The 15,254-nt window shown below is 41.6% G+C and overlaps 1 protein-coding gene across 1 annotated transcript in view; it reads right to left on the bottom strand.

The window, feature by feature from the left end:
- The window catches only part of DIP2B (DIP2 acetate--CoA ligase B (putative)), an 805,292-nt gene that overhangs the window by 290,730 nt on the left and 499,308 nt on the right, over window positions 1–15,254 (bottom strand). The window contains exons 20-27 of the mRNA XM_078688921.1: window positions 13,926–14,006; window positions 13,204–13,331; window positions 6,468–6,582; window positions 5,572–5,773; window positions 5,056–5,165; window positions 4,865–4,945; window positions 2,488–2,611; window positions 1,364–1,485 (exon numbers count right to left, since the gene is read on the bottom strand). Coding sequence (XP_078545047.1) covers window positions 1,364–1,485; window positions 2,488–2,611; window positions 4,865–4,945; window positions 5,056–5,165; window positions 5,572–5,773; window positions 6,468–6,582; window positions 13,204–13,331; window positions 13,926–14,006 — 963 coding nt within the window. The remainder of the gene's footprint in view (window positions 1–1,363; window positions 1,486–2,487; window positions 2,612–4,864; window positions 4,946–5,055; window positions 5,166–5,571; window positions 5,774–6,467; window positions 6,583–13,203; window positions 13,332–13,925; window positions 14,007–15,254) is intronic.

Raw genomic sequence — 15,254 nt, 5'->3', positions numbered from 1 at the left:
GAAGTCCCAAAGCAGAAAAAGACTAAGCAGTGAGTCAAGCTTTGCCTCATGCGAGGAATCAAGCCCACTGGCATTCTGTAAACCAAAGTAGCAACATCAGTATAGAGGGGAGGGGGCAAGCCATCCCAATCATCATTTTAGGATACCCTCTGCTCTGGCATAAGATCAGAGTCTGATCCTAAAAGAAAATATAGACTATGCTGGTTGGAGCTACTTGGCAAAGGCACTGGGTAGGCTTAGCAGGGCATAGCCAACCACTGAAAGTCACACACACCCCCTTCTTTAACTGAGTGCCTTTGTGGGATGAACAGATGTACTCATTCATAATAAGGGGACTACAGGAGCAGTGGATTACCACAGAAACACCGGAGGATCTCTGGACCAAAAATCAACTGTTAAGTCATTAGGTTTGGTGGAGGCGGTGGCCAACTGCCAATAATAGGTGATGCAAGTAGATTTGAAATAGTCTGCTGTTTAATGTGTATGTCTATGTCTGCAATGTTTAAATGTTAATCAGTTGTGTGCTTTCTCACCAAGAGGTACTTCTCAGGTGCATGTACGTATGTAGTTACAAATCCTGAACTTCCTGCTGAGAAACACAGAACAGGGACATTAATATACACAACAGAACCCATGCTTAATGCCAAAAAGGATATCCCAATCGGTTGAAAATACCTATGACCTAAATGTAAGAGGCAGACTCTTACAGGACCAAGCTTTAAATTCAACAGTCTGAGCACCAGTGACATCAAGCAGATTCACACACAAACTACCAGGAGTTCCCCACATGAATATTTCCCAAGCGAGAAAATGTAGGCACGCTGCACCATATGCACTGCTTGAAGCCACTCTTAAATACCAACCACAGAATAGGGGAGCATTTTTGCAGTCTATCAACGGAAAAAAAAAAACCTTCCAGGGCGAAATAACAGAAAAAATGAAGGTGGGACATCAAAAGGAGCCATTGCTTCCAGCCTGCATTGAGGCAGAAAGACACAAAGGTTATGACAGTTGGTGATGCAAAGGTATGAGACATGGTATGGTGGCGCTGAACCCAGAGTTCCTTTTGGAGAGTTATTTTTTTTAAGTGAAAGCATCATTTAGGGAAGCTTTTCCCCCCCCAGACTAGTCTGCTGTGTTCTAAACAAGACTGGAAATAGACAGGGCAAGAATGCTGAGTAATGATAAATAAGGTCTCAGTCACTATCTCCTGTTCTTTTGCTAAATGTAACTTCCATCACAATTATTCAGGAAAAAAGCAACCCTCCATGTACATTCAGGCAGGTTCATATTACCCAATTTGCCAATAACAGTTACAAGGTAAATATTTTAAAACAAATATGGTCAAGGCCTGCTTACTTACATCTACGATCATGCGGACGGTAGGCAGAGTGGCTGTGAGGTTTTGTACATGGGGCGGTCGTACTGTTACAGGGATGCATCCAGCATAGAGGCAGCCATAAAAAGCAGCAATCAACTCAATTCCTGCAAGGAAAACAAAACACTGCACTGTAAACAGTGTCATTTACCAACAGCCTGTGCTGAAAGCAGCATGGGCAATACTTAAGAGGAAACTATACCATTCACCTGTGGGAAGCACAGTTCAATTAAAGTAAGGTTCAATTAGACAATGTATAGAATCTCTGGACAATCACTAAAACGCTTACAGATCTGGATGCCAACGTCCAACATTTTGTGAGGGGCATTGAACAAATTAAGAGAGATATTTAATGTGTGTATTGAAAGCTGGTTACATGAGTTGGAAGCCTTACACATTTTAATACATTCTACAGATTGGTGAGAAACATATATGGGCAAAACACCACCATATGCAGTGTGTTTAGCACCACATTAGAAGCGTTCTTAATTAAACACTGACACTTCTTTCAAAAAAGTGTAATGACGGATTTGGACACTGATTGATTGGCCTTTTCCTGGGCAGGTTATATACCATTGGCAATTTTCTTCGCTGACCCTACAATTAATTCTTTCATCTGTTCACATATAGTACCACATGTAAATGAAGCAACACAATACAATAAAATGGGGCTTGAGATCTTTTTCTGTGGTTGCACAGAGGTTTCTTGTCACCGGTGAAATTACTGCTTCTTTTGACGAAGAATTCCTTATACTCCTGAACAAACAAGGTACTCATGGGAAATCAACTATGTGTTGAAGTAATTGAACTCCCAAACCAACCCATGCAGAAGAACAATACTAACCTGAAGCATGTAGGCTGCAGTTGAATTTTGCTCATTTCTTAACCATTTTTTATTCCACTATTCAAATTTGTCTTTTAGCTTTGCATTTGTTACTGAAATTTAAAGTAATTTGGCTCTTGGGTCCACCATCAGTATACCATTCGGGATAAACCCTGAAGCGTTTGCAAAGTTTTTGTGAAGTCACAAGGTTAAAGAACAATGGCCTCTCAACAAAGTCTGAATTCTTGACCAACACACATAGCACATGCTGCATGGGGTTACTCACCAGGAGGGTATAGAAGCACCACATTATCACCAGCATTTAGGTGTCCCTTCTCACAGAGAGTCGCTGCTATCTTTTCCGCTCGTTTGTGCAGCTGCATACAGGTGGCAGTGCACACAGCAGTTCCCTGTGAAGAACATGGTTTTATAAAGGACGCCAAAAAACCAAGTAAAGCAACAAGATCTGCTCCGGCTGGCAAACAAACAATATTAATGTACACTGAATTCAAAGCAAAAGAAATCTCCACTATGTTGTTTGACAAAACACCTACTTGCAGAACACTTTTAAAGCATGCTGCACTGCAGTTTCAGGACTGTTCTCCTACAAGTAGCCAACTTCTTCAGTGAACATATACCCATCTCCCCTTTATTGCCTTGCCTTCAGAACATTTAATAGTGTTAGACAAAGTTCTCCATCTGATACAATGGCCACTACTTGGTTATCATGTACATTGTTTGACTGGTTCTCCTTCCTTCTTCAAATTACTTTCTTCTTTTTTTAAGACGTGTATTTCCTTCTTCACTATGACCTTTATTTCTACCATATGGCTCCAGCCTTGGTCGTCTTTCTCCCCTCTAGACCAGCTCAGTCAGTGAAGTCCTCTCCTTCAGCTTGACCGAAGCATGACACACATAAACTCTTCCCCCAGCCACTTGAACTTCCATGAAGAAACCATCTCATGGCCATCACCCATTAGATGGCCCTTCACTTCCTCGTGTTACTCATTGAAGACACAAATCTACTTTTAATCACCCTTTTTTCTATACCTTGCTAGCCTTGTACAGTAGTCCCCCCTCTCCTATCAATAAAATCATTAATTTTGCTCCCCATACACTTTTCAACACTCCCAGACAGAAACTTATGCACCCCTCTACAGTCAGCTGTCTGATCAATCTCTAAACTCCTCACCACAGTTTTAAAGTCTATTGGGACACCTCAACACCCATCTCTCCCAGAACCTCTAGATGAGAATCCTGCTGTGCTCTTCAGAACTTAACTAGCACACTATACCCAAGTCACCATGTGTGCGAATGAAGTTCAGGCCTATAAACCACTGACATCTCTTCTCTGAAAAGCCCACCTCACGGTGCTTCCAAGAGAATCTTATATACCGGAATACAAGTCTGCCCTCGGACTAATCTTTTTGATGTAAAGAATCTGCATTGATTAGCCCTCCAGGTGAAAATCCCCACTTCTCCCAGCACCACGGTCTTGCAGCTTTATATAATCTTGCACATATAAATTTGTCAATAAGCAAATTATTCTAACTCTACTTTCTTTACCAATCCGATTCACTGTAAATAATTTAGCAGATGTTAGTTCATAACAAAACAAAAAACTAGTGCCTTAATATTATTGAGTGATTTGATATAATTATTTATTCATGGACTACAGTTTCAACCTAAGGTGTCTTGAAGGCAGAAATCAAACCAGGTCGACTCAAGGGAGATAAACAGAGCACTCACAAAAATGGGGAAACATTAAAAACTAGCAGAATCAGGCCCTCAGGAACTGAAAAACATCACATATGCTATCCAGTTCCAGAGGAAGAGCACTCCAGAGCTAGGCACAAACTCTGGAATGCTCCCCCCCCCTCTGGGTGCACTGTGGCTGGGCACCATAGTGGACATGTTTGTAATTGAGGACATTTAAACAGAAGTAGTGCTTCAGATCTCAGATGCTTCCCAGGACATAAGTGCTCATAATGTACCAAATGAAACAGGGCTTTTGCTATAGAAGGTCCAGTGGACAAAACCAATGAGCTTCAATTAAATGCACTCTATCATCAGAAGTGTGCAAAAGCCTGAAATACCATGATTAAGTTCCAAAAGACAGCAACAAACTCTAATGGCCATATTCTGAAGCATTTGAAGTTTGTTAACCAGTAAGTCAAGAAGCATATCCATTGCCTGGGTGTGAGACCATGCACGCACCCAAGATAATAATATGCTTTGGAGGCAGGCAGAAAAGGAAGATTTTCTGTAGCATAATTATTTGTAGGAATCCAGTTGAATAGACCTTTTGCAACTGGGATTTGAAGCAGATCTCTTGGTCAGATAAAATGCTTAGTTTTTCTGTTGTGGAGCTGGTATGTGGGAGGCTTGGCCACAACCTGAACAACAAACAGGATCTTTTCCCTCCAATGAGCAAGATCTCAGGCTTCTCTCCATTCATTTTAAAGTTATCTGCCATCTGTCTTTAAATCTCAGATGGGCATTTCTCTGGACTACAGGTGGAATTAGTTGAATACTGCAAAACAAGCTTCAGAGCTGTGCAAGGCAAAAGTAACAGAAACATCCTTTGTTGCAATAGTTCAATAAACAATATATAACTGTAAAATAAAATTGGGCATGCGCATTTTTGATGCTGATTAGATTACCTTTGCATTCAGGAGAACAAACAATATGTGATCAGGGGTGGATTGAGCTCTCCAGATCAGGACTTCAGCTAGAAATTGGTGCTGTAACCATAAACACAAAAAAGTTTTAAAAAAATGCTGCAAAATCACAGGTTAGTGACAAGGCTGTCATAATTACATTTGAAACGTGTTCCAATAAAGAGTCAGCCTACCTTTTTCACCAAGTCGTTTTCTTCTATTTGCCCTAGATCTCGGCCTGCAGCTTGAGCAATCCGTTTTCCAGCAACAAGATTTCCAACCATCACTGAGGCCGGGCCAACACCTGTGAAAGAGAACAAATTCTAGTAACAATCTTAAACATTATGGAGGAAGAGATCAAAGCCAATGGGAAGCTCATACCATATACTACGTCTACTATTACTAGAACAGTCCAACTCAAAATACTTTTCATAAATTTAGTGGACAGTATATCCTTATAGCTCTTTAACTAGAACAACAATTTCAAGTCTGTACTCGGTTTCACATCCTAATGAACATACAAGGACAGGAATTCGTTTTTAAACACGTTTGAGCACATTCATATATTCTGTACCGGAAAACAAAGCGAAAAAGAAGAATACAAATCATCTATTTGTGCACGCTTTACAGGTTTTCCTGCTACTTGCAAGAATTCATCTAAGCAGAGTGACTTCTTTGGAGAAATAACAAAGATTAAGCCCAGGACTTACCTGGTTGCTTCTGCCGGGGTTTTGGCAGGTTGGTAACACATGTATGAGGACACATTAGAATGTTACATGGGTGCAACATTCCCTCCAGAAAGCGCTGCTTGGTCTGAGATAGGTGGATTCCCCCAAGTGGAGTCTTTGGCAAAGTGTTGGCTGGAACGAGAGCCAGGCAGTATATCCCTACTTGATGAATGCTGTCAATGGCCTGGACGGAGGAGGAAAAAGGATAAAGAACTTAATTTTACCTACACCTCAGTATGTACAATTTAACAAACCCACTTTCAAACTATTTAGTGACAGTCTTTAGACGTTTATCTATATGCAATGCTAGAGACTGAGCCTCCCTCACACACCGCATTCTATACGTGAAAATTAGTAATTACAAATACTTTTTATGTAGTATGAACAGACACGTATTTAAGCTTGTATTTTTGCTAAAACAGGTGTTGTGGGTCATGACTAATTGTTTCATTTTGACACAAAAACAAAAACAAATCTTAGGCCATGCTATTAAAGGGGCTGTTACTATTAGTCTAGAGGGGGGGAATTGTCATATGCCGAATGGGCCCCTTCACTGGTATTTAATCATTTGCTTGTTTTGTTCTTATTTATTCCTTGTATTGACTGCACTGCAGAAGTGAACGTAATGACATTTCCTATTTTTACTGTGATAGTTTTGTACTGAGCATTCTAACTTACTGTGTTGAGCACAATTGCATAAACAAATGTAACTTTGTTTTTAATTTCTTTTCAGGTCGAGTCAGCACAAAGTAAATACAGAGCATATACTTATCACCCTATTCAGTCAAACCCACGTGCATTCATCTTGAGTTTAGAAGTAATGTACTGCACTCTATGTCCCAGGTTCCACACACTCCACATGCTCCCACAAGTATTACCTGTAGTACTCTGCTCATCCACTGGAAAGAATCCTCTTCTGATGCGTCCGGCCGCTGTTCTGCCACTACTACAATCCTTTCATCGTAGAACACAGTCACAGAGAATACTGCGATTCTGCAGAGAGAGGAACAGAGCCAGTAATCTGGAGGACTTAAATTGAGAGCAAATGACTGTTCCTGAAACCAAAGGCAAAACATTTCTGTACTGGTATAAAGTGAATCCGAAAGAGATGTCCAACAAGGCGTATTATACAGATCTACACAAAGTGAAAAATGAAGGACAGGGCAGTACCAGCTTGTCACCCCCTGCGGTCATCGTGATCGAGAAGGAAATGGTTCTTACTTGTAATCATAGCTCTGCAACGCAGGTATTCTCACAAAGGATACTCCGAGTGCAATGCGCTCGATTGGAGTCACGCTGCGACTACTCCTCGGTCCACGAAGGGGGTGAGGCGGCCCTGGTCACAGGGTTGATGTCCGTTTAATTACTCTCAGTGCAATAGAAGTCACAGGCCAATCCTTCCTGGGTCGATAACGTGTACTCTGGAGGTCCCAGTAGCACCTTGTCAACACTAGCAGGCTCAGCGAACTAAGGTGTAACTGTGTGTCAGGTCCTGGTGCTGGAAGGTGGGGACTTGAAGACTTTGGGCTATCAACTTGCCCTGGCAAGCATCTTAGCTGCTGTGTCCCTGCACTGTGAAAAGGAGGCCAGCTCCCTGACTTTTGGAGTCTCTTGGCCTTGTCTGGGCTCTAGAGATGGCTTTTCATCATGCAGGTCACAGCCCCACTCATTTGCTACCCACCAGGTTCAACAGGTGCAGTCCACGCTGGTGCAGTCCCCTTTCTGTTCAACAATTCAGCAGGGCAGTCCTTCGGTCCTTTTTCCAGTCTAGTTGAGATCGGAGTTTGGTGTGCCATAGGTACTCTAATTATGCTCAGAAAATGTACTCAGGGCAGAATGTGGTGGTAGCCAATGGGCTACCAGGTTCCCTCCCATATGATGACCACTTCCTGCGAAGTGTGGCATCTGGGCATTCCAAGTTGTGCCAATCTGCCCACTCCCAAAATGGCAGGCCCCAGTGTGGAGCTCCCTAGATCAATCCAGAGGTATGACTACCAAGGGGACTACACACCCCTGGAAAACCGATTTGACAACTCGTTTTCCCTCTCCTGTCCCAAGTGCCAGCCTGTCGGCCTGAACAATGGAATAGTCTCTCTCCCAAGTGTTAACCATTTGCCCTCCAAAGTCAGCTTCTCCTTTGGAGCTCGCCTTTTGGGGGAAACACCTGTGTGGCTTCCTCCAGGTGGGAGGTGACACCTCCTTCCAGACCAGGCCCCATTTGTATCCTTTCCTGGGAGTCGTTAGCACATCTCCCCAGGAGGGCAAAAAGCTGTCTTGGCTACAGGGCCCCGTGTGCAACCAGTATGTGCACATGAGACTGAAAAGCAAAGCAGCAACGTTGCTAAAGTTGCACACTGCAAGTTGTTATATTAATTTCGAACTGAAAATCAAGTCAGGCTTAATGTAAAAAGTGGTTTGATATTTTGGACGGCCCACTTTGATTGCACTATTCCAGTGTAAATACAGCTGAGGGGTAAGTGCGTAACTGCCCTAGTCATTTGGGTGGGGAAGCTTTTTCATAGTAAAAACGACAGTTTACTTATTTTACTACCAGAACATGCAAAATACGGGTTCTACCCATGAGATACATTGCATCCTGTCTTAGGATTTACTATGCCTGCCACAGGGGTGACTTACATATGCACTAGGGGGAAGTCTGGCTAAGCCGTTGCTTTAAATGGCAAACCTGGGCCAGCAGTTAAACTGCTCCTCTAACCTGCAAAATGGCAGGCTGGGAGTCTTCGTTTACTCTAGTCTCACCCAGGGTGGCACAACCAGTACTGCAATACTTGGGGGGGACCCTCTAGCTTACATGCCCTGGATAGCACTTACTAGGTTAGGGTCTTACAGGCAAGCTAGCTCAGCCAATTGGGTAGAAGCCAATTGATATATCAGTTTAAGGGTAAGGGCGTAGGCACGGAGTTCTGACTATCAGGCGTCTGTGCACTCTCAGAGTCAATAAACCAGCAGCATTAGTCCAAAACATGGAGGCTGATCCTACAAAAAAAAGGCATTTCTTTACATAATATAATTATAAATTTAAACCACAAGGCAGCATTTAGTGTAGTAATGAGCCATATATTATAAAGCCACCCCCAAAAACCTGATCAAACTGCAGAGAAAAATTAAAGAACCATACCTGTCAGGCCAAAAGTGCATCAGCTCACCCAGAGTTCACTGTACCTAGGAGTCCTAGCAGCTTTTATTACCCAGCATTGTCTTAGCAGTTTCCCACACAGCTTCAGTTCTTTGTGAATAGGAGAACAGGGCGTCCCAAAGGGGAACGTTTGTGTAGGAAACTAGGTTTTTGTTGCAGTTGTCCACACACTTCTTGCTCCCTTTTTAGCAACTGGATGCTCATTTTCGACTCTGACAATGCACTGAGGCCTGCTAATAAGACCTCAGTTCCAGCTTAGAAGATGCTAAATCTGTTTGGAGAGGACTGTAATTTACATCTTGATAATTCATATTTTTAACAGATTCATTTTTGTCCAAATAAAACTTAACTCTCTTCTAATCCAGAGAATAAAACGTACTCACTGCTGAAGGCAGGGGATTGGGAACATAAAATACAAGAAGAGAAATTATTTGCTTTACATAACAATCGGACAACCCTGGGTAGAAGAGAGGGATGTGTCCCTAAAACTACCTAGTTGTGATGGAAGATCGAGTAGGTCTCAGTAGATAAGGCCTGTAACTCAACAACTCTCGATGCGGATAGGATTACAACTACAAAAGAAGCTTTCCACGAAAGGTGCTGCAATGTGCTCTTATGGATAGGCTCCAAAGAAGGAGCAATGAGTTTAGAGAAAACTACATTTAACTATCATTAGGGAGTAGACCTTTTAATTGAAGAGTAGATCTTTTTAAGTCCTCCCAAAGAATCTTTTATGGCTGGGCTTGTGAAGAAAGCCCTTTGGTTTGGCCCTTTGGGATGAGCTGTTATAGCTGCCAAATGCACTTTAATTGAGAAGAATAAAGATGTCAAAGGCAATGGATAAGAAGGATTATACTTTCCTGGCAGGATAAATCATGATTTTTTTCAAGGCACCAGACCTCAAATCTTTTCCATTAACACGCATAAGAAATCCTGCTAGATGGTATCTGCTTCTTTGAGAATTTTCATACAGTTAGATAGATTTAAGTGTCTAAACTGTCTAATCTCAGAAGCCATGCTGCCAAATTCAAGGATTGTACTTTTGGAATGGAAGATCTTCCTTCTCATTCTGGACAACAGATCGTGGTTGCATTGAAGTTTCTTATGGGGTTTGAATGACTGGTGAAGAAGCTCTGGAAATCACCAGTTTCTCGACCACTTGGGAGTTATCTGGATCATGGTTGAGGGGGCAGAGTTTGAACTTCATTATCATTGAGGGTATGAGTGGTATAGGATGAAAAGTGTTCAGAAATTTGTTCAACCAAGTCATCAAGAGCGCATTGCCCATTGACTGTGAATCCAATATTTTTCAGCCTTAGTTTGGGCAAGTTGTATTTTAGGGGGGTTGCCTTAAGTCTTTCTGGGAGACCAGTCTTGAATAACAGAGTTGTAAAACACCTTTTTTTGAGTTCCCATTCGTGGTTTTCGTAAAACTGTCTGCCTGGTGATTTTGAACCTAGTAGATGTACAGCTTGAATAAATAGATTTTTCGTTAACAAACTTCTTTTTACTATCACCTCAGTGTGTACACTCTAACAATCCCACTTACCAACTATTTAGTGACAGGTTTATTAATTTATTATTTAGGTGTTTATCTACATGCAGAGCTAGAGTTTGGGCTTCCTTCATACATCACCTTCTGTATGGGAAATCTAGTAATTAGGAACACTTTAATGTAGTATGAAAAAACTTGCATTAAAGCTTGTATTTTTGCAAAAACAGGTGCGGTGGAGCATGACTAATTATTTAATTTTCGCAATAAAAAAACCTCTTTGGCCATGCTACTAAAGAAGCATTAAATGACAATTCTCAATCTTGGGTCTCCCTGTTTGTTCAAATAGTGCATTGTTGTATTATATGTCTGTGCTAGAACTTGTTGTTAATAGTGCTAGTTTACAAGCTCTGAAAGAGAGAGATGGACTGCCTTAAGTTGAAGAACATTGATGTGGTAAAGTTGTTGTTGCCGAGACTACTGGGATCGTCTAAGTGATTTTCCCATCCAGTGAAAGAAGTTTCTAAAACTATGGTCGGAGTTGGAAGATCCTGGTAGAATGGACCTTCTTTAATAAGATTTTTCTGTTGAGCAATCCCTAAAAAGACTGCTGAGTTGGTAGATTTAAGCAGATTCCGACTTCTCAGTCACCTTGATTTTGAGTCCATTTATCTTGCAAGCACTGCTGGAGAGTTCTCATGTGAAAACAGGCGGTAGGTACAAAAGAAATTCAAGAGGCCACGGATTCTAGTAGCGAAATCACCTTTCTCACTGTTGGTTTTTGGCAAGTAACAACTGATGACATTTTTGCCAAATAAATTCCCTCCGCCGAAGGAGACACTTTCTTTGACAGAATTGAGAGATGCTCCCAGATAGGATGATTTTTCCAGGTTCACATGTAGCCTACGTAGTCTAACAACTCACCAGTGTCGCTGAAGTCCTTTTGTGCATGGCAGGCTGTGCGAGCTTTGGTGTGTCCCTTTGTCATAAAGTCTCCATAATGACAGACTGCAGTAAGCTCAATTTCAATCTGATTGTTCAGCTTTGCTGCACCTCTGATGGGAAGATGTTCACTGGGGAAGAGCATTGTGGAGATAATGGATGGTGAAGTAGGAGTATATGACACATCTGTATCATATCTAGAAGTGTCCGGTGAAGTAGATGGTGTTTTCCTACACTAACGCTAAGCAGGAATTTGTGGCTGTGAAGTGGTTTCTGGACTCCTCGAAACCAATGGCACAGGTGTTCCTTGTGGCAATGGTAATACTGGTGCCACAGGATTTTAAACTCTGTGAGGCTCAGGGATAGATGGCAAGTTTAAAGGCTGAAGAGGAACTTGCAGAGGGTCTTGTGATGGAGTGAACATTATTGGTCTCTTTGGAAAACAAAATTTCCAAGGGGATGACTGCATCAGAATATACAGAGATACCTGAATGAACCAACACAGTTGAATACCTCAACAGCAAATGTATTAATGTTGATCTAAAAGTCAACTGTGTTGAAAGAGACCTTCTCGGTGCCGAATGGCAGTGCCGAAGCATTGGCGTTGTCCAATATATCGATGTTGGTTTGTGATGTGCTGTTGTCAAATCTTGTTCACCCACTAAAACTGTTGTCACCACCGAAGGTGGTGGTTTTGATGCCAAAGGTGCTTACATCGATGATAATGGTGCTGCCAAAGTACCAGAGTTGTTGGCGGCGCCATTGAAACCCCTTGATGGCTAACCAGTCGCTGCTGATTGCCTCCACCAATACTCTTGTGAATGGCAAGAGAGCTTACTATGATGAGGCTTAGGGTGATCCTTCTTCCTGGAACTTGCCTGGTGCAGTTTTTTCATGAAACTTACAGTGGGCCACTTCTTTTCATCTCTGCTTATTCTTTCCCTCCTCTGCCCAGAGTTTCTTCAATCACCCTCTTAGGCAAATTCCCTCTCTTCCTTGAGGGCTCCATTAGTAATGTTTTGACAAAAAAGACATTATTTGACAGAATGGGGTAAAAGTAAGATGAACACACATAAGGTATGTTGGCTCAGAGGCAGACATCTTCTCAAAGGAAGTTCACTTCACAAAACGTAAAGGCATTTCTTAAGATGAAAATGCCCTGAAGAATCAGGGCAAATTCAGTTTTCCTCAAGAGATGTCGAATAGGGTTCAAAACTGTTAGACTGAAGAAAAAAACGTCATAAAAAAGGACGGTTGGTTATCCTGAACTAATCTGAGATCCAGTCAGCACAATCTGGAAAAAAATAACTGAGGCTGTGAAGCAAACTGCCAGCATAGTGCATGCTGGGTCATTGAAGCTGATGGCTCTCAAAGCTAAAGTGTATTCTGAGCACAGCTCATTCTCTTTTGACCTGGCAGGCACTTTTCCCCTTATGGTTCTCTGCAATTAGAGCAGGCTTTTAGGTTGCCTTAATATTATATGGGACATTGCTACCTAAACTGCTGCAATGTGGTTTAAAAGTATATTATTATAGTTTTCTACAGAAAACATGCAGTCAACCCTGGCCTGTCAGAATAATGGAGGCGTCACCACATCGTTGAACACTGAGGAGGCTAACTCCAATGTCAGAAGAATATATATATGAAAGAAGCATTCCAGGGTCCCCGCCCGCACTTGGGACTATGTATATGACTATCAGTTAGAATACTACGATACAGAAATGCTACAAGCAAAAATAGAAAACAAAATGGGGAGCCTCTTTACTCCATACTAAAGGAGCTTGCATTAACAGATATGCAAATGTCTGACCCTGCCTGCATAAACACAGCTCCAATAAGAATTTAGTCTTCAGCAGTCGTCGTGTTTCAATCACTGCTGTCACCGGATGTCAAGAGTGCAAAAGCCAACTCAGTTACTAGTGGCTCAAAAAAAAACATGAAAGTAGAAATGAGTATGCATTAGGCTTAACATACATTTTTACTTGAAAGTTGGGGATAATAGGTGCATACACAAAAGACTAACCTGCCCCTGTAGACTGTTTTCATAGATTCAACAGCTAAAGCAGTTGCGACAATGTCATCTGCGTTATGTCGACGCCCGCTGACCATCAGTAATCCATCTATCTTCCCGACCACAAACAAAAGACTTCCCTGAAAATTGAAAAGACCATGGATAATGCAAACATTGTTACAGATTTGGGTTTCTCGAAGGGTAACAGAGCGAAATGTACTGTCTTTTAGGTGTAATTTCTTTCAGGTTCCACAGGGCACAGGCAGTCAAATGAGAAACCAAACTTTAAGAAGCTGCAAGGTTCAAGCGTCAAATGAAATAATACAAAAACGTTCTTTATATGCAACACTGGTTTGTCACACAGTTGATTTTTCACCTATTTACATGTTTGCATCACCTGCCAATAAACACAAGCATCCAATGATCTAAAAGATACTATGATGGAGAATTGTATAATGCAATGATGTTTTGTAGCATGCAAATGTTTTTCTAAAGGCACCAAATGTTTGGTGTGCTAATGGTAAGGTCTGGAGAAGGAGAGATTTTCAACATATTACTTGCAGCTGAGTTGCCTTTCCTGATGTTCCTCACATCTCCAACACAACAGAATCAAAGTAGACATATTTATGTTGGGAAACAGTGCCCGGCCTTTAATGTACCATATACCTCACATTTCATTTACCAGGCACCTGGGAATTGTCATGAACATGGAAAGTGCCCCAAACATTACTTACAGGTCCAACAAAACCCAGCAAGCCAGAACGTATGAATGGTGCCTCTCCAACAGGAGCCCCTGATGAGTTCACAGGTGTCACCTGGAAAGCAATAACCAGAGGTGTGATTTACAGAAACACATTACCAACACGGAAATATGTACATCAGAGACCAAAAGAAGAAAGATGACCCATATCATTTATGTATAGGACTTCACTGCAAAGTCGATCATTCATTCTTACTAAGACTGAGTATGTGACTAGGCTAGTCGGTATAAGCTGGATTCATGGTAATATTACATAAAAACAATTCCTGCTGAGATTACGTTTAAGCACATTTATCACATGTAGATAAAATGTAGCTCTGGTACATTCAAACAGTTTGCCAGGCCTGCATTAAATAATAGCATCTAATCAATGCCAAATGCTTTTAAAACATGATCCGTGACATCCAGAGCCCACATGCAGTCATTTATATGGATTGCCAATACACTTTGGATCTGGCTTCCTATTCTCTTTGTTACTCAAAGATCTTAAACCATTTATGGAAGAATGAAAATAAACATGTAATATTAAAGATTTTGATGACCTGGAGGTGCCATGAAGTTTACAGTTCGAAAACACGTTATATAGTCCAGTCGTTTCATTCAAATGCACATCAAAAAACTAACTCCAATCCAATAACAAGATACCAAAACAATTATGAAAAACAGATCCAAAAGAACAAACCACAGGCAAGAGATAAACAAATGTGCCTTCCACAATTACTTGACATACTCAAACTTGCTACATTTGATTTGGGAGCATATTAGGAAACTGAGCAAAGTCAGTTCTTGCCCAAGAGATGGAAGATGGCTCCCCTAGTCTCATATTGTAGAATGCGGTCTATGGCAAACAGAAACGGAAATATTACAGCTACATGTTTTCCCTCCTCCAACAATGGAAGGCACCTCAGTGGCCCTCCGGACCTAGAACTTCAGCAGGATCCACTACCATGATTCTTAGTTCAATACCCCCAATCGATCAATAAATTGAAGACACATCTTTTCAGAACACTACATCACAATGCATTAACTGTCCTCAACCCAGCTACCTGTCCTACTACTCATTGACTTTTTGCTCTTCTTTGATCCCTTTACAGCACTCTGCTCATCACTTTGGCCAGGGTTACACTACTGAAATACCAGAAACATACATTTCAAAAAGTGCGCCAGATGTTAATACCACTTTCATCAAAAGTACCTTTCTAACCACCTTATCAGCATCCAAGGCCAAAGAGTCACAGGATGCCATGAGGCCTAAAACTCACAGAACTTAGAGAACCAGAAGCCATGGGATCAAATATTTGCC

The sequence above is a fragment of the Lissotriton helveticus genome, chromosome 1_1, assembly GCF_964261635.1.
Source record: "Lissotriton helveticus chromosome 1_1, aLisHel1.1, whole genome shotgun sequence".
NCBI classification, from domain to species: domain Eukaryota; kingdom Metazoa; phylum Chordata; class Amphibia; order Caudata; family Salamandridae; genus Lissotriton; species Lissotriton helveticus.
The sequence above is the reverse complement of the archived record's forward strand: the minus strand, read 5'-3'. Positions and strand labels throughout refer to the sequence as shown.